Source organism: Eumetopias jubatus, unplaced genomic scaffold, assembly GCF_037043125.1.
Source record: "Eumetopias jubatus isolate StellerSeaLion01/CBP00866 unplaced genomic scaffold, mEumJub1_p1.0 scaffold_7, whole genome shotgun sequence".
In the NCBI taxonomy this organism is placed as follows: domain Eukaryota; kingdom Metazoa; phylum Chordata; class Mammalia; order Carnivora; family Otariidae; genus Eumetopias; species Eumetopias jubatus.
In genome coordinates this window covers 105,450,573-105,477,154 of record NW_028274813.1, presented here as the reverse complement: position 1 = coordinate 105,477,154, position 26,582 = coordinate 105,450,573, and the positions used below count along the sequence as shown (strand labels likewise).

Genomic DNA, 26,582 nt, shown 5'->3' with positions numbered 1-26,582 from the left:
TGGCTTGATTATTGCAAGAGCAAGAGAAGGAGGCCAAGAGAAGTCTCCAGCTTGGAATGGCAATGGAAATGAGGATGAGGAAGCTGTCCTGTCTTCAGTGCGTCTCCTGGTGCAGCCTGTGCAGTAACCAGGATCTGGGCTGAAATGGACTGGGCTCAAATGGCAAGATGGGCCAGCGGGACAGAGACTTTGACTCTGCCTCCACTGAGCCTGGAACCGAGATGGAGGAGACCCTGAAGCAGCGACAGGGAAAAGAAACGGACACACCGAGGCAGAAAGAGACCTAGAGACAGGGAGTCCAAGAGACAAACAGACCCAGAAACAAGCGGCCCAACTGGGGCCCAAGGCGACCCGGAGAGGGCGAGGCCCGGGGACGCAGACCCCGGCGGAGTAGAGAGCCGCGCGGCGCGGGGTCACGGTGCGCGGGGCCGGGGTCCCCGGCGGGCCCGGCGGCCGCACTCGCTGGGCGCCCCCGCCCCGGTTGCTCGCCCAAGATGGCGATGGAGGGGCGGGCGAGGCGGCTGCAGCCCCGGCCCCCGCGCCGGCCCCCGCTCGGGCCCGGGCCCCCGAGGCCGCGCCCCCGCCCGCGGCGCCGCGCCTCCCCGGGCCACTGACGCCCGGCGCGCCCTCCCCCGGCGGCGGCGGCCGAGGCGCGGGGAGGCGGCGGCGGCGGCGGCGGCGGCGGCGGCGGCGGCCCGAACCGAGCCCCATGGCGCGGGGGGACGCTGGCCGCGGCGGCGGGCTCGTGGCTCTGACCTTCTGCCTGCTGGCCGCGCGCGGTAAGGGCGGGCGCCGAGGTAGTGGCGGGAGCGGCTAAGGCGAATCGGTGCGCCCGCGACCCGGGGCTGCGCCGGGCTGTGGGGCTGGCTTACGTCCCGGGTCCCGAGCGAGTGCGGGGCCGCGGGGCGCGGGCGGCCGGTTCCTGTGCCTGTGATGCCTGCGCTTGGGGGTCTGTGAGCTGCGGCCGGGGGGCGGGGGGGCGGCTGCGGCGCGGACTTGGCCGCAGGGGGTGTGTGTCCTTGGTTTGCGGAGTCTGGAGTGTGTGTGTGTGTGTGTGTGTGTGTGTGTGTGTGTGTGCGCGCGCGCGCGTTCTCAGAGGGTGGAGACGGGGGGCTTCTGCGGGCGTACGTGTCCGCAGTGCGTGTCACGATCGCGGCGTGGCATCGTGGGGCTGTGGCTGCGGGTTTGGTGGCTTGCACCGGGCGGGCTCTGTCTTGCCCGCGCGTGTCCCTGGGTTGAGAGTGCGTGAAAGAGGAGGGGTGTGTGGGGGTGTGTGTGTCAGCACCTCCATTTGTGTCAAGATCGTGTGTAATTGTGTTTATGGGGCTGAGTTAATATTTGGCCTTGGCTTTTGGGGAGTGTCCTTGCCCATGGTGGGGGGGACAGGGCAGGCGATTGAGGATTGACTGGGGGTAGAGGTGATAAAACACTCAACTTTGCCCAGTGGGTGTGGTCCCTGGGGCTGGTTGGGGCGGGGGGGGGGGGTTAGTATCGCTCCCCCAACCCGTGGCTCGGAGAGGGCTGGGGGAGGGGGCAGGGAACCAGTTGCTTTCGTGGACTTGTCCAACACTCGCTCTCGGGATGGGACGCGTGTCACTCCTGCCCCACCCACCAGGGGCAGGTCAGGGAAGCGCTGACCGGGTCAGCAAGGCCTCCTTCCAGCCCCCGACCTCAGTGCCGCGTGGGGGTGGGGGTAAGAGAGTTATCCACTCTGGAGGAAGGGCTGGGGCTGGGGTGACGGAATCCCAGTGCTCTGTCCTAGGGCTCCTTCCACCCGAGCCCTCTCGCTTTGCGTGCTGTGTGCGTTTGGGGGACGGCCCTTAGGGAAGGTAGGTGGCAGGGCTGGGGAGGGGGATGGGCTGCCCGCTTTGTTCGTCTAGTTCTTGCCTTCCCTGCCGAGGGGGGAGCTGAGGATGTGTCCGGGGCGAGTTGGGGAGGGACTTGGAGGTGGGGGTGGGGAGGGGGATTTCTCTCCAGCTGCTGCGGCTTTCCAGAGAGACTCAGCCAGGCCACGTGGGAAGGAGGCAGGGACGGCGGAGAGGGGAAGGAGCCTCCGTCTGGCCGGCCCCAGGCCCATCTCCAGGAAACCCAAACAGCGGGTGGGAAAGTGCGGGGAAATGCTCGGACCCCTTCTCTCCCGACAAAGACACGCCCCTCTCCAGCCCCTACTCGGGTCTTCGGATTGTCAGGTGAAGGGGGCGGGGAAGTGCGGGAGAGGCCTCAGCCCTCCCGGAGCCCAGGGGATTAGGGAATAGTTGTGCCTACCCTCTGATGCTCTTCCAGGAGCTCCAGGAACGGGCTCGGGGTCACCAGTCTAGCGGGATGAGGGCTGGGACCTGAGCTCTATCATAGTATAGGTGGGGCCTCCTGCAAGGGGCTGTTTGCCTCAGAGACCTGGCCTCTCCCTGCTCTTGAGTGCGCAAGGCAGGGGCAGGGCCCGAGCTGGGGCTCCCTTGGCAGCAGTGTGCATGGCTAAAGCAACAAGGCTACTGGCCCTCAGTCCCCCAAACCCGCTGAGTGTGCAAAGCTTAACAGGCCTGGGGACAGTCCTCTAGAGTTCTGACTAGCCATCCTGATCTGGACCAGGGTCATTCATTCATTCAACAAATATTTACTGAGCACCCTCTTTGACTAGCAGCTGCCTGGTGCCTGGAATATAGTAAGTAAGGAGGCAGACCTTGTCCCTGGTGCAAAGCTTGCAGTCTGGTGTGGGGGAGACTGACAGGTGGTCTGGAAAGGTCAGGAAAGGCATCTTTAGGAAGTGATGAATAATTGAGCTCCTTGCAGAGGGTCAGCTAGCCCTGTAGAAGGAGAATGATGATGGGCAACGTTCTCCAGAGTGAACCGCATGTGTAGGCCCTCAGAGGTGACTTCATTTAGACCAGTGAATGCAGCTAACTCTGGTTGGAGTTTAGAGCACAGGGGTGAGAGTGGGGGAGGTTGGAGCGGGGTGGGACAGGGGCCATGGAGTGTCAAGAGAGAAGGCTGAAGGGGGCTCCTGAAGGGCCTGATAAGCCCCACCAAGGTTTCGGCCTGAAAGCATCCCTCCCCCACCCCAGTGAGCCCTGGGCAAGTTTTAAGATCAGCTTTGCATCAGCTTGTTGCAGCCAGTGTGGATAATCCGCTGGGCAGGGCTGGAGGTAGGAAGCTCAAGCTTCCTGGGAGGCTTTTGTAGTATTCCAGAAGAAAGAATGGTGGCAACAAGTGTCATGGCAGTTGGTGTGGCCATTGTATGGCCAGGGTAGCTGGCTTCTGAAGACATTTAGGAAGTAGAATCAGTAGGATCTGAGGATAGACTGAGTTTGCAGGGGGGCAGGGAGGGGCAGGTACAGAAGAGTAGACACTTCAGCGACCTGAACATGCCAGCACGCAGGGCTGGTGTCCCCCAACACGGCTTCCAATCCCCAGCCAGGGATTGGGAACTGGGGAGATTTATAGGAATGGGACTTCTGTCCCGGGGGGTGGTGGTAGAATGCTGAGTCCCAGTTTCATCAGTGCAAGACGTGGGGCTCTCCCCTCCACCGAGTCAGAATTTGGGGGGTGGGGATGCCAGAGGTTAGTAATAGGAAGGCACCAAGAACATGAGAGCTGCTTTCTCCTCACTGGGGAAGTCCCCCCACCTCCATCTCTTTCTCGGCCCAGAGACTCAGAGGCCCACCTCCCTTCAGTTGGGGTGGCCCTCTCTGACCCCATCTCCAGGTTAGGAACCAGGTCAAACAAGTTTCTCTTAATAGTGAATTTTATCCAGAAGTTATCTAAACCTTCACTGATCCGTTAGGTACTTTCATGGCCCAATTCATCATGTGTCGTGTGTAAATTAGCAGTTACTTTCTTTTCTCGTAAAGGTACCTCTTTCAAGTTAACCTATCTCACAATTAGAGTGTCATCCAGTGTCAGCACCGAAGAGAACTTAGAAATAATTTTTTTAAATTGTAAGTGTTTATTTAAATTCTAGTTAGTTAACATATATGGTAAAATTGGTTAAAGATGTAGAATTTAGTGATTCATCACTTATATAACACCCAGTGCTCATCGAAAGTGCCTCATTAATCACCCACTTAGCCCATCCCCCACCCACCTCCCTAGAAATAATTTTAGCACGAACCCATTTTCCAGATGAGAAAACCGAGTGACTTCCCAAAGTTGCACGGATAGGGACTGAGCTGGGGCTGGAACCAGTCTCTTGGCTCTTGGAGCCACACTTTCCCTGGATTTGGTACACAAATACCCAAGTTCAGTCTCTCTGCACCCCCTCGCCCCTCACCTGAGAAGTTACCAGCTTTGGGCCTGGTCTCCCTCAGTTGGTGTGTCTGAGTCTGGGCTCTGGAATTCACCCTTCTCCACTCCTCCCCACCCGCTACCTCCTGTTCGGCCTCCACGGTTCCTGAGGTACAGCAACCAGAATTGACACAGAATTCCAGATGCAGAACAGATGTCATTGCCAGGTGGGCTTGGGGCTTCCAGCTCCCTGGGGGGTGGGGAGAGGGGAGGAGGAGTAAGAGCAGCTTTGATGGAGGAGGACACCAGCCCCAGCCTGGTCAGAGGAGGGTGATGGGAGCTGGGGTTGGGAGGAAAATCAAAGAGATAATGTTCTGGCCCTGACATGCAGAGAAATAGAATCCTTGTCTTCTGGGCTAACTGGGCTGTTAGTTACCTTACTGCTGAGGCTGAGGCACATCCTCTGGATTTGAGGGGCCTTGGGGTCATTGAGGTCAGGAAAGCAGAGGCTCAGTAAGCTCTCTTTCAGATGCAGACCTGAGCATGTAAGCTGGTGCAGAGCCAAGACTTCTGGATGGTTCGATAAGAGGCTCATTACTTTGTCACATAGTTTGGAGGACAAAGTTCCAGCAAGTGATCAGAGTGTACAGGGAGAGAAAGGTGGGCACAAGAGAAAGATATTTTGAATCATATGAGCCATACGGCAGGAGAACAGGTGAGGTAGTGAGCTCCCCAGTCCTGGTAATGTTTAAGTACAGAGTTTCTTTCAGTGTGAGTTTGCTGTTCTGTCTCTGTGCTTTTTTTTTTTTTAACATTTTATTTATTTATTTGACAGAGAGAGACACAGCGAGAGAGGGAACACAAGCAGGGGGCGTGGGAGAGGGAGAAGCAGGCTTCCCGCCGAGCAGGGAGCCCGATGCGGGGCTCGATCCCAGGACCCTGGGATCATGACCTGAGCCGAAGGCAGACACTTAATGACTGAGCCACCAGCACCCCGTGTCTCTGTGCTTTTTAAGCATTTCTTTAAGTGTCTACTAGTTGCCAGAGAGGCAGTTTCCACATGTATTATTCCCATCACGTCCAGCCCTTAAGGGAGTTCCTATAATTTTTACAGATAAGGAAACTGAGGCTTGGAAAAGCATAAGGGGCTGTGTCTCTACATGTCCACTTATGTGTTCAATGAATATTTATTGAGCACCTACTCTATACTGGACGCTGTTTCAGGGACCAGAGGTTTAGGAAGCTGACTAGGACATGATGCTGAGCTTGTTGCCTAACTGGGGAGAAAAGAAAGTAAAAAACCTAGAGTAATAACTGCAGTGGCCAAGGTGCCCAGGGTCCTATGGGGCAGAAAAAGGAGACGCAACTCAGTCAGACCCTGGGATGGCATAGCTACTCTGGGGAGGGGGGCAGCAGGAGCAACAGATGGAACAGCAGTGCGCTTGCAGAGAGCTCAGAGTGGTTTGGTATGGTGGGGACAGAGGGACGCCCCAGTCAGGAGGTAGGCAGGAGCTGAGTGTGGCTTGGCTGTCAAGTCCACTGGGGCCTCTCAGGATCACAGATGAAGGGCACTGTGTAGCCTTCCCTATGTCCCAGGCAACGGTCCCAAACTCTCCTTCCAGCTGTTAGTGGGAGGGGATTAGCATGTGGTAAGAGAGGCGGCCAAGGTGGGGGGTGGGAAGAGAAGTTTCTGGAAGACACTGACTTGGGTCTCCTGGGAAAAGAGAGTGGTGATGGGGGTCATGGAGAACTGCCTCTACACTGAAAACAAGTTGTATATCTGTTGGGCCCTGAAAATCAGAAGTGACAAGGCATTGATGTCTGTGGCAAGTTGTTGGCTTAATGAAGGAGACATCTAGACTTGGTTCCCCTCCCCCACCCACTGGCCTCTTTCCTGAGAGTTCACTGGAAAATGGAACCCCAGCTCACACCAGGCCCACTAACCCCACGAAACAGCACTGAGCGGGCCCTGGGGCTCAGCAGCGAATCTCCTTTCTGTCTGGGTTCTAATTGGCCTCATAAAATCTAATTAATCCTGTAAGTGGGTAAAATAATCTGTTAGAAAAAGATGTGAGAGATGGCCTCAGGGCTCCCAAGCTCTGTGTCTCTGACAGGGTCTCACCAAGGAGCCTGAGGAAAAGGAGCTGTGGCAGAGGAGCTCCCATCAAGGCAGGAAGCTGGGGGGCAGCTGGTGTCCACCATGTCCCCAGTCCTGAGAGGGACAGCTGAGAACTGCTTGTGGGAAGGGCTTTGGGGGTCAGCCATGGCAGTGGGATGGGGGGTGGCAGGAAAGGGGTGGCCAGGAAGCCACTGGACAAACAAGGTCCACTCCTCAGAGCATCACTTTTGCGAAAAGATCTGGGGGTGTAGGAACTTCGTTTATGTTAAAAGATCATTGCTATGTAATGGAGCAGAATGCAAAATGTGCCAAAGGTTTAAAAATCAAAACGTTTGGGGCAGTCAGCAAGCCTCCTGAGTATGCTCCCCTCTGCCACTGGGAGAATTTTGGTGAAAATGAGAAAAGTGGAGACTTCTCCTTTTCAGGCTGGGGAAACTGAGGCTGAAAGGAGGAAAGTAGCGGGCCCAAGGCCATATAGTGAATGACCCAGGAGGACCCTGACTCCAGACCAAGGCTCGTCCCCACCCATACCCCATTGTCCATCTAGGCAAGAGGAAGGATGGCTAAGGGACCTGCAAGTGGCTTTGGGATAGGAAACACATAAAGCTTCCCTCGGCGGGGACAGGAGCGGCCTCACAGAGGGTTGGCGCTGGAGCTGAGCCCCGGGCGGTGGTGGGGGTGGTGGGAGGCATGTCCTGGGCACAGAAGTTGGGCTGGGCACTTAGACAGAGAGAACCTTTTTACTCAAGAGCAACTGTCTCCTCAGTGCTGGATTCATCCCTAGAACGTCGAAGGACAGTTTCCCGAGGCTGTCTCCCAGAGAAATGAGACACCCCCCCCCCATTCTGGGCCTCAGTTTCCCCACTTATATACAGTGAGGAATCTCAAGCTTCCAAGACATTTCCATCACCACCGTCCTCTCTGAGGGGGACCCCTGGTTCTCTCCACATCTACATCCCTGTTGGTTTCCCTGTGCTACCTTGTTGGGTGCTCGGCTCCTCAGAGGTGGGGAAGCCAGACATCTGCTGATCCATGAATATTCAGGAAGGGAATCGGAGCCTCCTCTGGGCTCCCCAGCCAGCCGCCAGCCTCTCTGGCTGCCGGCCTGCCCGCCAGAGCCCCGGCTGCTGACATACCCAGCAGCTGCTCAGGCCCCAACTGTTCACATTGTTTGTTCAGCGCGGCAGGGGATTTTCCAGGCCCCGGACGTGCTTTGGGGGGCGGGGAGGCCGCCAGAGGGCTGAGGGATTCGTGTCATGTGGGGCTTTTCTCCCCTGAAGTGCAAACTGACTGCTCAGCGGCTGGAACCGGGCAATTGGAAGCCGCTGGGCTGAGAGCCCGGGCTTGCCTTCCCCCTACCCTATGTTTGAATCAAGAATCGAGGGCCTCAGAGGTAGAAGGGACGGGTTGTTAAGAACAGTAATTAACATTGGTACAGTAAAAGAAAAAGAAAAAATCTTTCATTAAAAAAAAACAAACAAACCCCAAACACTTGTACAGTTTATGAAGTGCCTTTAAAGAATGAGCTCCCGTCCCTTGGTTGATGGCACTGACATCCATCATCTTGTTTACTCCTCACAGGCTTGGTAGTATCGTCTTCATTTTACAGATGTGTAAAGTAAGGCCCAAAGAGGTTAGGTGGCTTGTCACACAGCTGGTAGGTGGAGCAGCAAGATTGGAAACTAGATCTTCCACCCCAAGGTCAAAAGCTCTTTCCACCACAGCAAACAGCCCCAAGTGATGGGAATGCCACTTTGGTTTCCTCAGTCAGAATGGACACTGGATGAGGGCAAGGCCTGCCTTCTCCCTGCACTCATTAGTAATGCTGAGCCCAGGCGAGCAGTGGGACGTGCCAGCAGAGCCTTCCTGATGAATTGAGAAAGGCAGAGGCCCACTTTGGGCCCCCTTGGTCTGTCCGTCCTTCGCACTGTGGGATCAGAGCCCTGGCTTCTGCCCTGGCCCCCTGATCTCAGCCAGCTAGGACTTCTCTTTGCCTCTCAGTCTTGTTTTTCTTCAGGAGTGCTGAGAAGAGAGCCTAGAGACAGACAGGGGTTCTAAGGGGTTCATAGATATGTCCGGGTTTGGATGAGTATGGCAGAAACTGGGGTATGCATGTTCAGGTGTAGAAGGTTGTGTCTACAGTTTTTATGTGTGTCTAGATGGTGTTCTGCAGGTTTGTTCAGGAATAGGTATGTCCAGGTATGATTATTCACTGAATTTTCCTAACATCATAGAATCTCACACATCACCTGCTACGTTTGAGTAAGACTAAAGTCCAGAAGGAGAAGTGACTGGCCCAAGGCCACACAGCTAGCCTGTGACAGAGCCAGGTCCAGAACTGAGGGGTTGCCTGATTCCCAAGCCATTCGGCTTTCTGCATGCCTTCCCATGGCTCTCTGCCCAGAAACCTGCCTCGTAGTAAGGATAGGCCATTGCACTCACCTCTGTCCTGGGTTCACTCTCAGATGTGCCATTCTGCCTTTAAGCAAAGTGTCAGGCCACAGGATAAGAAAGGACCTCGGGCCACTGAGCTTGTAGGGGACAGGGAGGCAGCAGCAGGCCAACCTTCTGGAAGATGCAACTGGGAGAACCAGCCATTTCTTTTTTTTTTTAAGATTTTATTTATTTATTTGACAGAGAGAGAGAGGGGGAACACAAGCAGGGAGAAGCAGGCTTCCTACTGAGCAGGGAGCCCGATACGGGGCTCGATCCCAGGACCCTGGGATCATGACCCAAGCCAAAGTCAGACGCTTAACAACTGAGCCACCCAGGCACCCCAGAACCAGCCATTTCTCTATGAATAATGGCTACTGGGCCTTGCTGAAATGTTGGTTGAAATGATAAGCATTGGCCTTTGTGTGTTTTTGCCTTGACCCTGGGTTGACATTCCCTCCCTCCATTTTTCCCCTACTCTTCCCTCTGTGGCAAGGGCCAGTGTTGGAGCTGCAGGCTATGTTGGGGCCCCTGGAGACAGGCTCTGGCTTGCTGTGTGGCCTAGGGGAAATGAGCTGAGGGGTAGGAAGGAGTACTCAGCCCCACCTGCCACCGGGGCACGAGGGGGTCAGGTGACCATGGTTGAGATGATCTGTAAGGTTCCAGGGAGGGAGGACCTTACTGAGTGCCAATTCTGTGCCGGGCCAGGCTCCGTGCTGTGCTCCTTTCCTACCCCGCATCTCACAACAGCTCTAGGAGGAAGGAATTCCTGGGTCCTTTTTAATGAGATACAGTTCGCACACCACAGAATTCACCACTTAAAGTATACACATCAGTGGTTTTGAGTATGCTCACAAGGTTGCACAACCATCACCACTATCTAATTCCAGAACATTCCTATCACCCCAAAAAGAAACCTCATCTCCTTTCACTATCACTCCTCATTCTTCCCTCTCCCCAGCCCCTGGCAGCCATTAATCTAATTTCTGTCCCTGTGGATTTGCCTCTTCTGGACATTTCATAGAAAGGAAATCATACAATATATAGCATTTTGTGACTGGCTTCTTTCACTTAGCATAAAGTTTTAAAAGTTCTTCCACGTAGCAAATATGAGTACTTCATTTCTCTTGACGGCTGAGTAAGATATTTATCCATTCATCAAGTGATGGGCATTTGGGTTGTTTCTCCTTTTTGCCTATTATGAAGAATGTTGCTAGGCACTGTGTTTTTTGGTGGATGAGGAAACTGAGCCCCCAGGGAAGGTGGGCACAGAGAAGAGCGGCAGATTGCCCGAGATCACAGGCGGTAGGGGCAGAGCCAGGATCCAGACTCAGGTCTCTCCATGAGACCTGTTATTCCGTGAGTTGCCCCAGCCCCTGGGTGGGGGACTCAGGATCTGGAGGCTGTGGAGGTGGGAGGAAGCACACTGATGGCCCTGGGGCCTGCCGTCTCTGCAGGGGAGCTGCCGTGGCCCCAGGAGACCACCGTGGAGCTGAGCTGTGGTGCGGGGCCACTGGAAGTGATCCTGGGCCCAGGGCAAGCTGCAGTGCTGGACTGTAGTCTGGGGGCTGCCGGAACCCCCACCAGCACCACATGGAGCAAGGATGGAGGCGCCCTGCCTGAGCACGACCACCTGCGCCTGCTACCCAACGGCTCCCTGTGGATGTCCCAGCCACCAGCACCTGATGGCAGTGACAAGGCAGCCCCCTGGGTCTCAGAAGTCATTGAAGGCAGCTACTCCTGCCTGGCCCACGGCCCCCTTGGAGTGGTGGCCAGCCAGGCTGCAGTGGTCAAGCTCGCCAGTAAGTGCCTGCAACCGGGGGCTGAGCTGAGACCCAGGAGGCCTGGGGTGTGGGAAGGGGGATCCCCATTAACTCCTTGCACACAGGCCTGTCTCTTTCCCTGCCTCTTGTCCCGCTCAGTAGGTCCCTTCCTGGTATGGCTACCTTCTTCCCACCTCTCCTCTTCTTCCTCCTCCTTTTGTTTCCCTTTGAGTTTGAGAGTCTAGGTTGTGCCCTCTTCCGGAAGCCTGCCAGAAAGGCTTGTTAGAGTGTGGGGGACTGGAGCAGGTGCAGTACCTGGAGTTAAGCCCCATCATCCAGCCCACCCCCTCGGGGGTTCTCAAGAGGCACAGATCACCATGAAATCATTTTAGGCCAGGAGAAATGTCCATCTTACTGCGGTCTGACCATCATGGTGACGTTAGACGTGGGGTGCAGCAATTCATTCTGACCCAGTGTCTGACCAGTAATCACCGCTTCTTATCCCCCTGCTGCCTCTTCAACTGTCTCTGTTGGCTGGAATTTGCCCTGCTTGTGCTTCTGTCCACCCCCACCCCCCACCCCCGCGTTTCCGTGCGTGCACGCGCACGCACACATGTGCATGTGTGTATGTGTGTTTCACTGTGTGCGCCCCCTCTCTTTCCCGTGCTCCTCCCCTGTCCCTGCCTGTGTCTCACCATCCTCACCCCCAGCACTCGCAGGCTTCTCTCTGCACCCGGAGTCTCAGGTGGTGGAGGAGAATGGGACCGCTCGGTTTGAGTGCCACATTGAAGGGCTGCCAGCACCCGTCATTACCTGGGAGAAGGACCAGGTGCCAGTGCCTGAGGAGCCTCGGTGAGTGTCCTGTGCGGGAGTGGGGAGTGGGTCCCAGTGGGCTAGCCACAGAGGGCCCTGGTGTGTGCTCAGGAACCAGGATTCTTAGAGCCACGGTGGCTCCATTTGCAGAAACTGACTTAGGAGCCAAACACGGCCCGGCTCTCCGCTCACGTAGGCCCCAAAGAAAAGTTGGGCAAGCATTTTTGTTCCTTGCAAAGATTGCCACCCACTAAGCTACGGAGCTCAGATAGAGAGTAGTGATAGAGCCCTTCAGACCTTATCTGTCCAACCACTTGCCTTACTGAAGAGGAGACTGAGAGCCAGAGAGAAGCTATGTTTTATCCAAGGCCACACAGTGAGTCAGTGGCAGGAAGTCTGTTGTTCGGTTAAGAGCAGAGCCCGGAGGCTGCTGGGAGGCTTTTCTCTCTGCGGGGTTCCTCCGGAGGTGCTACCCTGGATGCATAACCTCTCTTGTCTCTCAATTCCACCCTGTGGGATGCAGCACCTGATATAGGTCCTTCCCATTTTACCCTCCTCCCTCCCCATAAAGGCAGTGAGTAGGTGGAATGATCCCAAGGAAGAGTCTCTGGGGTAAAAGAGAAGCAGAAGCTAGACCCAGGACTTGACCCTTACTGTGGCCTCCTGGGAAGGCCCAGATATACCTGCAGCACGAGCAGAAAGCACAAGACTTGTTTGCTTCTGTGGACTCCGAGCTGGTCTCATGACTCAGTTGTCACCCCGTGGATTCTTACATCTTTGGAGATGTGGCTCCAAGGCCTTTCCCAATCCCCCACCCCAGTCCTCTGCCTCCATCTCTCTAGCTGTAGTACCAGCTCGCTCGCTCTCGTTCTCTCCTGGTGGAGGTGGGGCTCCGTGGGCTCGGAAACACTGGTTTCCTGGTCTCCCTGCCCTGAGACTAATCTGTTTTGAGTGTGTTGAGTTGTCCCAGCTCCTCCGACTTTTGCCCACATCTAGGTGGGGGGGAAGGTGTAGGAGAAACTTCTGGCTAGAAAAGCCACAGGGCACATCCCTGCAACATTTGTGAGGGAGGAAGAAGGGCAGCAGGTCAAGCTGCTGGTTTGGATGATTGCTTCACCTGTTGCTCCTCACAGAGGCCTTTCTCACTCAGCTTCATTCTCCCCATCTATAAAATTAAAGGAAAAGAAAAAAATGAAAGGGTTGGATTAGATCATTGTTCTTTGGAGAACATTAGTCACTAAAGGTGCTTCTTGAGGAAAAGTATTCTATGGTCAAATAACGTCTGGAAAGCTGCCTATAAATCCCCTTCTTGAAGTTGACAAGGCTCTGAGAAGTCCTGTACAGAAAGCCTGTTAAACTTGTTGAACCAAGCACTTCCTAGACTCATCTGCCCACAGCCCCTCTTGCCACAACCCCGTTAACATCCCATGAATGGGCATTCTAGGGAGCGACCTTGGAAGTGCTGACCCAGCCTTTAAATTCTGTGCCTTGCAAATGCGGGCCCCTTGCTGCTGTCTGGTCAGCGCTTCCTGGGAGTTGCTGAGTGAGAACCAAAGGAGAGCCCACTCCTGGCAGCTCCCAGAGAGAGTAGGAGAGAGCAGAGAAGTCGCCCCGTGTCGAAAGGCATGGTAGGCCCCACTTAATGAGAGCTATGTTTTCTCACTTACTCCTTCCCATCATCCTTCAAGGTAGGAATTTCTTATTTTCCATGTTTTCCTCTATTTACTTTTAATTTATATTCCTGGAAGATGCCTTTTTCACATTCACATAAGCAAAGCTGAAGAAACAGTCATCACCCATAGAAAGTCTCTGTTAGTTTTGATGTCTGTCCTCTGGAATTTTCCCTTATATGTTTATAAATAACCTCTTTTAAAATTTGGATTATATTGTACATACTGGGGTTTTTTGTTTGTTTGTCTTAAGTAAACTCCCAGTGTGGGCCTCGAACTCATGACCCCTAGATCAAGAGTCACATGCTCTACCTACTGAGGCAGCCAGGTGCCCCCATACTGGGTTTTTTTGCTCAATCAACTTTTTTCCAAAACAAAAATGGGATTATAAAGCAACTTCTACTTTTTTTTTTTTCACTTAACACATCATGAACATCCTTCCAGGTCTACATACATGGTTATAGCAGATATTATTATCTGGATTGTTAAGTGAGCGAACCGAGGATCAGAGACAGAAGTAACTTGACCCAGGTCACATAGCTAAGACATGGAGTGTGGGATGCCGGAGGCCTGGCACAAATGACACGCAAGCCTCTTGTGATTCGGTGGTTGGGGTAGGGAAGCTGCAGTGTCTGAAGAAGTTCATGCTACAGATGGGCTTAGAGGTCAGGCGGGCCAACTGTGGCTCTGAGTAGAGAGGTTACTTCCCGCAAAGTTTCCCGGCAAACAGTAGGGCTCCGTCGCCTCCCCACATCTAGTCCGGGCATCCTTCTATGAAGCCACAGGCCTCTCCCAGAGGTCTGGAGCTGCCAGTTCCAGGGCTCTGGGAGTGTTTGCCCCCAAGTCCTTTGAAAAGTGATCCTTGGCTATAAATAAGCCAGGCTCACATGTCCCAGCACATTGTGTGGGGGAAATAAAGAAATGTCTAAAACAGCAACTTGATTATGCCCAAGGTATGTATTTTTACACATGCCCAGATATAGTACATGTACAAATATGCTATTCATAAACGTAGCCCAGTGGTTTGGAGACTGTATGCCTTGTTGGAGGCTGTACGCGTGTGCAGTTAATAAACACACTCTGTCAAAGTATAGGTGCATATTTTTTGGAACTGCTGGTGAAGACTAGACCCCAAGGCAATTCCCTGGTACTTATACTAATTTCTAATGATAGAGGATAATTTTCCTTCCATGAGAACCAGTAATCAATGAGAGCAATGTTTCCCAAATCCCAGGCATTCACAAACCGCCTTTATAATTTTGGCCATTCCTGAGCCCTTTATTCAATTGCTTACTTAATATATTTCTTTAAATCAGCTCTCTTCTGTAACTTTAACACATACTAAAAAGGAAAATTACCTCACTGCAGTAAAATGGAAAACCAGCAACACTAACCATAAATACAAAGTAGCCATAAAAATAAATATATAACTGCTGGAATAAAAAAATGTGTGTCTGGACCCACTTGAAATCATTTTTGTTATCACCATTCACTCACACTTTGAAAACATGACACCAATGGACCTCAATACTGTGGGCTCCCTAGTCTTCAACTTAATTAATTTATTTTCTTTAAAGATTTTATTTATTCAATTTCAATTTTTTAAGTGTTCTACTTCCAACCTAATAAATATTCAAAAAAAATTTTTTAAACACAACAATAAGCATTCCCAGTAATCACACTGCAGAGAAAACCTCCCTGAATGATGGGAGCTTTACCACCCATGACTTGTTCTGCCCATGTCCTAACATATCATTTATCTAGTTTCCAAACATAGAACTGCTTCATAAACACTGTTTGGTGACTTTTTTCCCCGCCACTAACCAATATATCTTGGACATCTTTTCAAGGACAGAGCTTCTAAAAACACATTTTAACAAAACAGAAAAAGATTTTAGATGAACACTAAAAGGGGTTCCATCCCGCTTCTGTTGGCTGCAGTGATAACACCACATCTGAGGAGAGGTATACCACTTTCCCTTCCTCCCTTCCTTCCTTCCTTCCTTCCTTCCTTCCTTCCTTCCTTCCTTCCTTCCTTCTTCCTTCCTCCCTTTCTTCTTCCCTCCCTCCCTTCCTCTTTTCCCACACATAATAAGGAAAGAACTCCATGTCAAAGGAGGTATCAACTCTTGGGTACCTGGAGCACAATTTCCATGGAAAGTCTGGGAAACTTTGGGGTTAGGAAATATGGGTTGCTCTGGTGGGAACCCTGCAGGCAAGGTCAGCTAGCTAGACTGAAAGGGGAAGGGTTTTGGAGGCAGAGCGTATTAGGCGGAGGAGACCTGGATGGAGATGGGGGTCTTATTTCCCAGATGGGTTCTGCTTCTCCTTCCCCACTTGTCCTACTCCATCAAATTTTCCTGGCCCAGAATTTTACCTCCCACCACCCTTTGCCTCCATATCCCTTCTCCCCTGCTGGCCCCAGCACTGACGTGGGCAGCTGCTGGAGCTGAGGGTAAGACACGGGGCAGAGGTGGGTTTGCCTATGGGATGAGGGAGGGAGTGAAGGAGGTTTATGTTCATACTCTAAGTCTTTGGGCCACAGCAGGTTTCCAGGCCTGTGGCCAGAATTTTCTCCCAATACCCTTGAGCTAGTTCTCTCCTGTGTTTAAATTGTTTCATACCCTATTTCCCCATGAGCCAAGGGACCTTCATCAAGCACACTACTGCCCCATTCCCTCTCCAGCCTTGGCCTAGCCTACATCCAGGGACCAGCACCATTTGCTCTATTGAGAAACTGGGACTCTCAACTGGGAGCTAACCCTGCAAGGATCATAGGTGGAGGATTCAGGAAGACATCCCCCCCCCCACAACTTGGACCAGAGCCTACTCCACTTACCACCACCCCAGTGTCCTCTGCAAGGACACAGTTTTGCCTGCATTGCACTGTCTCCCAAACAAGGGCTCCAGACCTTTCTAAGCTGAGCTGCTTTCCAACCCCCTAACCAAGAGGTTGGAGAATACCACCTTCATCTATCCTACCCCTCCTAAGTAGTGTGTGTGTTGACTGGGGCTTTCTGGGGACCCTTCCCCAGGCCTTCTCAGCCAGCTGATGGCTGCTGAGACACGCAGGTGGAAAGAACATGGGATTTGGCACCGGAAGACCTGGGTTCAAGTTTTAACCCTGCTCCAGCTCTGAGTCCCTGGGAAAATAATGCCCTAGTGCTTCTGAGCCTTCGTTTTGTCACCAGTAAAATGGAGGTTGTGATGTCCTCTATCTCTTCAGATTGTTTTGAGAGTCAGATGATATTGTGTGAATAAAAGGAATTTTTATCAGGGAGGGAGGAGGTAATAGAGGCAGGGGGTAAACGAATTCACACTGTATAGAAGGCTGTATAATAAAAAGTAAGTCTCCCACTGTCTGCTCCCGGGATCCCAGGTCCCCTCCCCAGGGACCTTCAGTGCAAGCATATAAGTGTGCATATCCTCACACACCGTTCTGCACCAAACACACGTTGGAGAGCGTCCCATTTCTGCACACATGGAGCTTCCCCCTTTTTAACAGCTGCCTAGCATTCCATTGTATGAATGTACCCAAACCGATTTAGCTAGTTCCCACCCTACAGATGGACACTTGGATTGTTTCCAGTCTTCTGCCATTGTCCTCATGGTGCTGGAGTGAATATCATTAAACAGGTTTTTGTGTCCATGTCTGAGAATATCTGTGGGATAGAGTCCCCGAAGTGGTGGTGCTAGATCAAAAGGCACGGGCAGGGTTGATTTTAATATATTACCTGCTTGCCCTTGAAGGAGGGTGTATCGATTGGCATGGCCACCAAGACAGGAGTACTTTCCCCCATTCCTTCATCCACATAGTGTGATATTAAACCTTCTGATCTTCGCTAACCTGGTAGGTGAAAATGGTATGTCACAGCTTTACTTTGCATGTTTTATTATGAATGAGGCTTGAAAGTGAGATGCTGGAGGTAGTTCAAGCTGGAGGGGGAGGGGGGCCCAGGACAGCTCCCTGCGGAGCTCCTGCCCACCTCATAGGTGCCCTCTCCCCCTTCCCAAGGCTCATCACTCTCCCCAACGGGGTCCTCCAGATCCTGGACATTCAGGAGAGTGACGCAGGCTCCTACCGCTGCGTGGCCACCAGCTCCGTCAGCCAGCGCTTCAGCCAGGAGGCCCTACTCAGCGTGGCCCACAGAGGTAAGGGGGCAGGCTGGGCGGGGGAACCCTGGGGGGTTTCTGGCATCAGCCATCTCAGAGCTGGTAGGCGCCTCATGAGGTCCAAGCTCTGCCTTCAAATTGCCATTGGGCAGGTGCAGCGAGGTAGCCCAGAGAAGGCAGTACCACCCAGGAAATCAGAGATAGAATGGGCTGGAACCCCAGACTCCAGGCTCCCAGTCCAGGGCTGTCTTCTTACAGAGGCTCTGTGCTCCCTAAGGTTGGGTGGGGCATCCCGGGCTAGGGACGAAGGTGGGGGAAGAGGGGAGGGGAGGCATTTGAAGAAGGGTGTCAGGAAGCCCTGGTCCCTGCCCTTCTGGGCATTAGTGGATTCACCCCTTGCTGCTGGCTGGACGCTGCAAATCCCGATCCCTGCAGTCTGGTGCTCCTGTCCTCTCCATTTCTCTGGAAAGGTCCCGTCCCAGTGTGATGCGGTAGGAAGGGCACACACAGGCTTTGAGGTCGGAAAGACCTGGTTTGAATCCTGGCCTCTCTACTTACCATCTGTGTGACCCTGGGCTGTTATCAAATGTCTAGCTCAGGGAGGGGTGTGGGAATAGCTGAGATAAGAGTGGAAAGTGCCCGGCACCTAGCAGGTGCTCAACCGATCTTAGTGCAGGCCTTCTCCAAGGGCCTCTCACTTGCCTTCCTCTACCTTGGCATCTCCTCCCAACCCTGCCCTTCTGCACGTCTCTTCCCATCCCCCTCCTCATCCCTCCCACCTCCACGCCACCCTACTTGCCTGTGGTTTAGCTGGTGGCAGGTCTTGGAGTCTGGTTCAGTCTCCCTCCTGTGCCCTGGAGTCTCTGCCTCCACCTGCTGGGCACACCAGGTATTCCCCATGCTGACCTAGGGGCCAGGGTCACAGGGAGAACTTGGCAGGGAATCAGTGCTCAGGGAGCAGCAGCTGACGGAAACTCGAGCCTACCTCCTACTTCTCCCACAGGGGAACCCAGAGCCCTTTGGAGAAGGGACTTGCCTAACGTCGCACTGCGTTAATGGCAGTGCTGGAACCAGAAACTATGACTGTTGATTCCAATTCCAGGCTCCAAGTCTACTAGTGACCCTGATGGGTGGGCTCCGTTTGGCAGGGAAGAATGAGGGTGGTGTGCCAGAGGCCAGGTTATTCCTCTCCTGGCTCCAGGAGAAAGAGCTCTGAGTTCCAGTCCCAGCTCTGCCGAGCTATGTAGCTGCTTTCCCCACCCGTGCGATCAAACCCTGGCTGTTCCCTGCCTCACTTGCGCTACCAGGTGACTGTGAGCATCAGGTGAGGGACTGCATGTAAAGACACCTCATGGTAAGGCTGCTTGCTGGCCTGCCCTCTCCCCAGGGTCCTTGGCATCCACCAGGGGGCAAGACGTGGTCATTGTGGCAGCCCCGGAGAACACCACCGTGGTTTCCGGCCAGAGTGTGGTGATGGAATGCGTGGCCTCCGCTGACCCCACCCCTTTCGTGTCCTGGGTCCGACAGGGTAAGTGGTGGGAGGGGACCCGAGGGCATGGGAAAGGAGGGTGTGGCATCTCATGTGTCCCCAACTTGGGAAGTTATAAGGGTGACTGCTCCATGTGGTGGGAGCTCCTCTCCCAGGGCTGAGTGTGGGTGGACAGACTTAGGCATCAATCTGTGTAGTGTGTTCCCTTTATGAAGCACTTTGCATCTGCCACTCACAAAAGTGTCACTGAGACCTTATTTAGGGTGGGCTCAACAGTGTTACAAGTGAGTGTGTGAGAGCTAGAGTCAGGTGAAACTAGGCCCCCGCCGCTGGTCTGCAGGGCTGCCCCCCACCCACTCAGATTGCCGCTGCCTTGTGTGCTTGGCTCCGGGCTGGGCACAAGTGAGACAGGGACCCTGACCTCTGAGCGCACGGTCTGGGTGAGGGCGATAAAGCACGTACCCAAGAAGAGAGGTTTGACGGCATCAGGCACCAAGTGCTAAGTGCCAGGGGGGACTGCGTTCCAGCAGGTGCTATCAGGGTTGGGAGGCTGCTAGCTACACATCACTGCCGCCTACTGAGTGCGCAGCCCGCCATCCTGCCAAAGCCTAGAGGGGCCCTCTGAAGGGGGTAGGGGCAAGGGCTCTTATTCCCAGTGGACAGATGAGGAAACGGAGGCTCAGAGAGCCAAAATCCAAACTTTAGAGCCTCTTCTCTTTCTGGTACACCACTTCTTACAGTCCTGTATGGAAGGAAAGCAAGGATTTTTTTTTTAAGATTGTATTTATTTGTCAGAGAGTGAGCACAAGCAGGGGGAGCAGCGGGCAGAAGGAGAGGGAGAAGCAGGTTCCCCACTGAGCAGGGAGCCTGTTGCAGGACTCGATCTCAGGACCCTGGGATCATTACCTGAGCCGAAGGCAGACACTTAACCACCTGAGCCACCCAGGTGCCCCGCGAGGATTTTTTTTTTTAAGATTGTATATATTTATTTTAGAGAGAGAGAGTGCATGGGGGGGGGACACAAAGGGGAGGCAGAGCAGAGGGGGAGTGAGAAGGATAAGCAGACTCCACACTGAGCGTGGAGTCTGATGTGGGGCTTGATCCCACGACCCCCGAGATCATGACCTGAGCCGAAATTAAGAGTCAGACAACCGACTGAGCCACCCAGGTGCCCCAGCAAGGATTATTTTTGTTTCCGTTTGTCAATGAGAAGTGACTTGTCCCAAGGTGACGGTAGAAGTAAGTCCTAAACCCCACTTTTTTTACGTTTCTTCTCCAACTCAATCTATTATCCTATACTGCCTCCTTTTCATAAGTTTTTATCTCACATTCAAAAGAGTATGTAATGAATACACAGAGTTTAAAGAAAAATAATCTGAACAACTATGTACCTCCCACTGAGCTGATGAGATAGAACGGTGCTGGTGTCTTTGGGCCTCCCCGACCTGCACACTTCACTGGACCTGTGACACTTGCCTAGTTAGGGGGATCCTGGCACCAGCAGGACCCTTATACTATTATCAGGATGGGCCTGTGGTGTTGCCCAGAAGTTCTAATATCAATGTTTCTCAAATCCTGACCTTGCATCACGATGACCCAGGGAGCTTGTTAAAACTGCAGACTCCCTCCCTTCATGCCTGGAGAGTTGTGACCCAGGAATCTTAAACTGCCCTAGGTCCTTGCTACTGAAAGTGTGGTCTTTGGACCCACCACCTGCACCTAGTTAGAAATGCAGAATCTGAGGCTTGCCCCAGGCCTCTGCATCTTAACAAGGTCCCCTGAGATTCTGTGATTCGAGTGCGCAGTGAGGATTTAAGAATTGTTGTCCCAGAGAATCCTGACATGGGCGGTCCTGGGAACTCCCTTGCAGAAAGTCTGCTAATAGCACTCCTGGACAGAGACTGGGAAGAGAAAGGCTAGAAAAGGACTTCGTTCCTGACACCTGTCGCTGTTCCTTTTCTAGAAACTTCATGAAGTCAGGGAAGGGACATGGCTATTTGTTTTGTTTTCTTCTGATTACAAAGGTTGTGTGTGTTCATTGTGGAAAACTGGGGAAAAGCAGAAACAGAAAACATTCCACCACTCAAAGAGATTAAAATAGTTAACATACAAGTGTATTTTCTTCCAGTTTTTTTTTCTAGGCACATGTACGTTTCCCTCCGAAATTGGGAGCATGCTATATTTACAGTTACAAGTCTTACTTTAATTCAACAGTATGTCATAACCATTTCCCCATCTCTAAAACTTTTTCAAAAAGTAATTTTAATGACTAGAGTCCATCATTTGAATATAACCATAATGCAATTTGCCAGTCCTTTCCCATTGCCCACTGTTACGTAACACTGCAGTGATCAGCCCTGTTAATATCTCCCCAGGACAGGGACCCACAAATGGGATCCCTGGGTCAAAGTCAAGGTGGAGCCCCTCTCAGCTTTCTCTGGCAGCTTACCCTTTTTAAAAACTTTCCCTGTTTGATAGGTGAGAATTAACATCTGTGTTTTGGTGTGCATTTCTCTGATTATGTGAAGTTGAACACTTTTTTTGGTGTTTCTTGGCCATTTGCATTTCTCCTCTGGATTTTCTGTTCATGTTCAGAAAGCAGGGGCTTTTAAAATGGTTCTCAGGGGTGCCTGGGTGGCTCAGTCGGTTCAGCGTCTCCCTTCTGCTCCAGTCATGATCCTGGGGTCTTGGGATTGAGCTGGTGTGGGGCTCCCTGCTCAGCGGGGAGCCTGCTTCTCCCTCTTCCCACTGCTTGTGCTCTCTCACTATCTCTGTCTCTCTCAAATAAATAAATAAAATCTTAAAAAAAATAAAATGGTTCTCATTTCAGATTCAAGATAAAAAGTCTTGCATATATTCAAATATTTGGTTCTGGTCAGACCTTTCCATCCATGTCTTCATCACAGTATTGGGATAACACCATACAAGAGGAGCGTGTCCTCCTTGAGAGAAATGAATTTAATAATAATGGTAATAGTAATAACTGACAAGTGTACTGAGCACCTGTTAGGTACCTGCACTGTACCTGGCCTTCTCACAAACCTCATGTGTCCCACCCTCACAGCATCCTTCCAGCTAGGGACAATCCTCTCCCCATTTTACAGACGGAGACAGGAGGGCTCAGAGAGGGTCACGCCTCTAGCAAGTGGAGGAACTGAGATTCAAACAAGGGATTGTTGTGTTCCCTTAACCGGGTGTGGAGGGCCTCCCCGCCCCGAATCCAGGGAGTAGATGGAGGGGCAGTCCTTGGTGCCCTCCTCCAGTAATCTTCATCTCCTCCCCCAGATGGGAAACCCATCTCCACGGACGTCATCGTCCTGGGCCGCACCAACCTACTCATCGGCAGCGCTCAGCCCCGGCACTCGGGCGTCTACGTGTGCCGCGCTAACAAGCCCCGCACGCGCGACTTCGCCACGGCCGCCGCTGAGCTCCGCGTGCTGGGTGAGGCAGGGTGGGGGACCGGGCAGTGGGCGGGAGGGTGGGGACCGGAGTGGGGCGGTCAGCTAGGGCCAGCGAAGTTGGGGACTGGGGAATGGGCAAGTGGGTGTGTCAGAAGGACCGACGGGCCATCCTGGAGATTGAAAAGGCTGGAGCCCTGGGGCCGGCGCTCAGGGGAGGAGTCCTTCGTTAGGTTGGGTCCTGGAGGGGACTGGCTAGAGGCCTGGAGGCAGGGGAGTGGGGGAAAGAGACTGGAGGATGGGGTGGGGTATGTTGAGGCAGGGAGAGAAGGAGAGGGGTGATCAGAGCATGGCTTGGGTGTTTGGGGGTGGTGAGGGGAGGTCTGAGTGGGACCTAGGTCATGGGGGGAGGGGTAGGACTGAGGGTTAGGGGAGACAGTGGCGTGGCCTGAGTGACAGGAAACACTGGGGGACGGGGTTGCTCAGGGCTGGGATAACTGTGGAGAGAGGTGAGTCTCCAGGTGTGGGGGACACTGGGAAGGAGGGGAGAAGGAGGTTACGGTATCCGAGGGAGTGGGGTGAGGCCCAAGAGGAGCTGCGGTACTTAGGGGAGGCTCAGGAGGCCTGGGGACAATTCGGGGCGAGGAGGAGAACGGCCAGCGTGGGGCTGGGGTGAACCCGGGAGGAGCGGAGGTAGAGCGGCGCCGCCCGCGAGGATTTGGGGGCGGGGTGACTCAGGGAGCGAGTGGAGGGCCCGCGGGAGCCGGCCGGAGCATCCGGGGGAGGCAGCAGAGCCCCTCGCGGCCGGAGCGCGCCGTCAGCGTCCCCCTCCCCGCCCCCAGCGGCCCCGGCCATCTCGCAGGCTCCCGAGGCGCTGTCGCGGACGCGGGCGAGCACGGCGCGCTTCGTGTGCCGCGCGGCCGGAGAGCCGCGGCCGGCGCTGCGCTGGCTGCACGACGGGGCGCCGCTGCGGCCCAACGGGCGCGTCAAGGTGCAGGGCGGCGGCGGCAGCCTGGTCATCACGCAGATCGGCCTACAGGACGCCGGCTACTACCAGTGCGTGGCCGAGAACAGCGCGGGCACCGCGTGCGCCGCGGCGCCCCTGGCCGTAGTGGTGCGCGAGGGGCTGCCCAGCGCCCCCACGCGGGTCACGGCCACGCCGCTGAGCAGCTCCGCGGTGCTCGTGGCGTGGGAGCGGCCCGAGCTGCACAGCGAGCAGATCATCGGCTTCTCCCTCCACTACCAGAAGGCACGGGGTACGTCCGCTGGGGACCCGCGCGGGGGCGCCCCGAGGGGGACACAGGTTAAATGACGGAAGGGTTGCTGCGTGGGTGGGCACCTTTGGGATAGGATGAGATGGGGTGGGAGCCCACGAGAGAAGACCCGCGTGGACATGGGCTAAGCCATAGTCTTTGATGCCGTGCTGGAGGGGTTAAAGTGTGTGGCCCATTTCCCCCTCCTCCAGTCTGTTATGATAAGGAAGAGAATGCTTTTCCTCCCAGGGAAAATGCCTAGGCATTCCTGGAGCTGGTTGATTAACTGCAGCAGGAGTCACTTCAGTTAGACACCAGAAAGAACTTCCTAACTGGTGAAGGAATTAATACAGTGAGACTAGAAGCGGGGGAAGTCTTACTCTCCGGCTCAGATGATCTGATGATTTAGTTATACCCAGGCCATTCCAGAGGCTGGGACAATATGAAAGATCCCTAGATAGCCTCCAGCTGGTGGACCTTTGGGGGTGGCTCTGTGACAGTCCCTTTGTCCTCTGTGTCACCGCCCCAGGCATGGACAATGTGGAATACCAGTTTGCAGTGAACAATGACACCACAGAGCTGCAGGTTCGGGACCTGGAACCCAACACTGATTATGAGTTCTACGTGGTGGCCTACTCCCAGCTGGGAGCCAGCCGCACCTCTACCCCAGCGCTGGTCCACACATTGGATGATGGTAGGGCCTCTAAACCTGCAATGGGCACCTTGGGTTCCAGAGAATTCCCCGGGGGATGGTAGCTCGCTTCTTTTTACTAGTGTATGCCAAGGCACTTTTATCTGCATCATGTCATCTTCTGTGCCCTGTAAGGGGGTGGGTGAGGGTTCTTCCCAGCTTACAGTTTGGGAAACCGAGGCCCAGAAAATGAGTGACTTGCCCAAGGTCAGTAGTGCAGCTGGGACTTGAGTCCAGGTCTTGATTCCCTGTGTTATATGGCCCTTCTCAATATCCATGTACCATCCAGTCAGGCAGGGGCCGGTGACATGAACCCATTGGATATAGAAGACTGTGCCCCAAACCTTTTTCTGGCTTTGGGGTGGGAAGACTATCCCCTCATCTCCAGTTTGGGGCTCCCCTGAGAGGCTCCCTTTCCTCCCTCAGATCCTGGTCCTGGGCCTACTTCTGACTTGCTGTGTGACCTGGGCAAGTCTCTGACCGCTCCTGGGCCTCACCTTCCACGTCGGTGGAGCAGAGCTCACCCTGATGTTCTTCTGTCTCAGTCCCCAGTGCAGCGCCCCAGCTCTCCCTGTCCAGCCCCAACCCTTTGGACATCAGGGTGGCGTGGCTGCCCCTGCCTCCCAGCCTGAGCAATGGGCAGGTGGTGAAGTACAAGATAGAGTACAGTTTGGGAAAGGAAGGTGAGTGGGGGCAGGGTGAGGGGACCTGGCTGGGAACTGCTGATATGAAGTGCTGACCAGAGCAGCTGAGGATCCAAGCAGAAGTGGGGGGAAGTCTGAGGAACTAAGCCAGAGCCATGGAGTAGGGAAATAGGACCCTGGACAAGAGGAGTGTGGTCTGGGTGTAGAGAAAAGCAAAGAGGCAAAGCTTAAGACAGAGGGAGGCCTGGATTCTAGCCCTACGTCCTGTATAGCTATCGTGGGTAATGCTGTTAAGTCCCTGCCTCAGCTTCCTCATCTGTGAAATGAGGCAGGTAGCCCAGGTAATCCCTGGGGTCCCTTCCAACTCAAAAAGCAGATGAGGGATAGGGCAGTGGAGGGCATGCTTGCGGGTTTGGGGAAACAGAGCACTGGGGAGGGCGCGTTAGGGCAGATGTAAGTGATCAAGGGAAGAGGATATGAAAGGGATAAAGAGTTAGGGGAAGACAAGGGGCGGGGGCGAGGGTGAGAGTGAAGAAGGAGGGAAGGGTGAGGAAGGGGGCTTGGGCTCGAGAAGGCAGGCGGTGCCTGATGGCCTTCAGGGACGAGCCCTTGCACCTGCACCCTAGTGTGTGTGTAAGGGAATGGTCACTGACAGCCCATGGGGAAGTGTGGAGTCTGTGCCATGGTTCTCTCCACTCTGAGCTGAGGGTGATGACCGGAGTCAGCCCAGGCCAGAGGCCCAGGAGTCAGCTCCGGAGCCGTGGAGTCCGTCCAGGCACCGAGGGATCCGTGCCGAGAGGGCCTCAGGCTCTCATGGGCACTGAGGAACCAGGATCTGGGGTGGAATAGCTGGCATAGGGGAGTTTAAGGGTCATGGTCCTCGGGTCGCCGCCCTGCAGCCATGTTTTCTGTCCCAGCAGATCAGGTTTTCTCCACCGAGGTGCCTGGAAATGAGACACAGTTTACGCTGAGTGCGCTTCAGCCCAACAAGGTGTATAGAGTACGGATTTCGGCTGGCACTGGGGCTGGCTACGGGACCCCCTCCCAGTGGATGCAGCACCGGACGCCCAGTATGCACAACCAGAGCCACGGTATGGGGTCTGAGGGGAGAGGAAGGATGGTGTATGTGACCATGTGGGTGTATGTGTGCCTTTAGAATGCAGGCCCAAGCACCCTCTCCATCAGAGACCCTCCATGGCTCCCCTGCTTGATGGGCAAGGGAGGCCAGGTGTTAGAGGTGAACGGCTGGCCTTTACAAACAAACCCGGGCTCCAGGGTCCCTTCTGTCTGCTGCATGACCTTGAACAAACCATTCACAACTCTGAGGCTTCACTTACTGCCGAAGGCGGCATGAGGATTACTAATGCATTGTAAACAAGTGTTTATTACGTAATAAGAACTTGTCAGATAGTAGTTGCTAAGTCCAGATTAGGGTTGTTGGTTTTGTCAAGAGGCCCAGCAATAGAATGATTAAGTACAGACAGAACCTCTCTCACGCATACTATCTGTATGATCTTGGACAAGTTACTTCTCACTTTTCTTCTTTGTAAAATGGAGACAATGGTATTTTTGTCATTTTATGGGGTTGTGAGAATAAAGTTAAAATACACGTACAAGGAGCTTGGAACAGTGTCTGACACATAGTAAGGCCCCACTCTTGGGCTCCAAGCAGGCTCCCCACACCAATGGCTCCTTCCCTCCTTCCCGGCCTCAGCAGCCCTGGTGACCCCCTTGCCTGTCATTATCCATGCATTCCTTCCTTCAGAAGAATTACAGAGCCTGACGCTGTGCCAGGTACTATCAGTCCTGCCCCAGAGGGGCTCCTTGCTAACCCCTTTGCAAGTGCCCAGGAGACATCCCTGCATTCTCAGCACTCTCGGTGTGTAGAATAGTGAGTTCCCTTCTAGACTGAGCCCAGACCTGGCACCGGGGGTGCTGGCTGCGTGCCAGTGTGTTGGGCGGAGGCTAGCAAGGCTCT

General features: G+C 54.0%; 1 protein-coding gene across 1 annotated transcript in view; it reads left to right on the top strand.

Moving 5' to 3' along the window:
* The first annotated feature begins 694 nt into the window (after nucleotides 1-694).
* Nucleotides 695-26,582, top strand: part of IGDCC4 (immunoglobulin superfamily DCC subclass member 4) — a 35,701-nt gene continuing 9,813 nt past the window's right edge. The window contains exons 1-10 of the mRNA XM_028100160.2: nucleotides 695-779; nucleotides 10,228-10,572; nucleotides 11,244-11,385; nucleotides 17,032-17,168; nucleotides 18,517-18,657; nucleotides 21,904-22,059; nucleotides 22,859-23,272; nucleotides 23,799-23,963; nucleotides 24,506-24,643; nucleotides 25,525-25,695. Of these exons, the coding sequence (XP_027955961.1) occupies nucleotides 710-779; nucleotides 10,228-10,572; nucleotides 11,244-11,385; nucleotides 17,032-17,168; nucleotides 18,517-18,657; nucleotides 21,904-22,059; nucleotides 22,859-23,272; nucleotides 23,799-23,963; nucleotides 24,506-24,643; nucleotides 25,525-25,695 (1,879 nt within the window). The 5' untranslated portion in view covers nucleotides 695-709. The remainder of the gene's footprint in view (nucleotides 780-10,227; nucleotides 10,573-11,243; nucleotides 11,386-17,031; nucleotides 17,169-18,516; nucleotides 18,658-21,903; nucleotides 22,060-22,858; nucleotides 23,273-23,798; nucleotides 23,964-24,505; nucleotides 24,644-25,524; nucleotides 25,696-26,582) is intronic.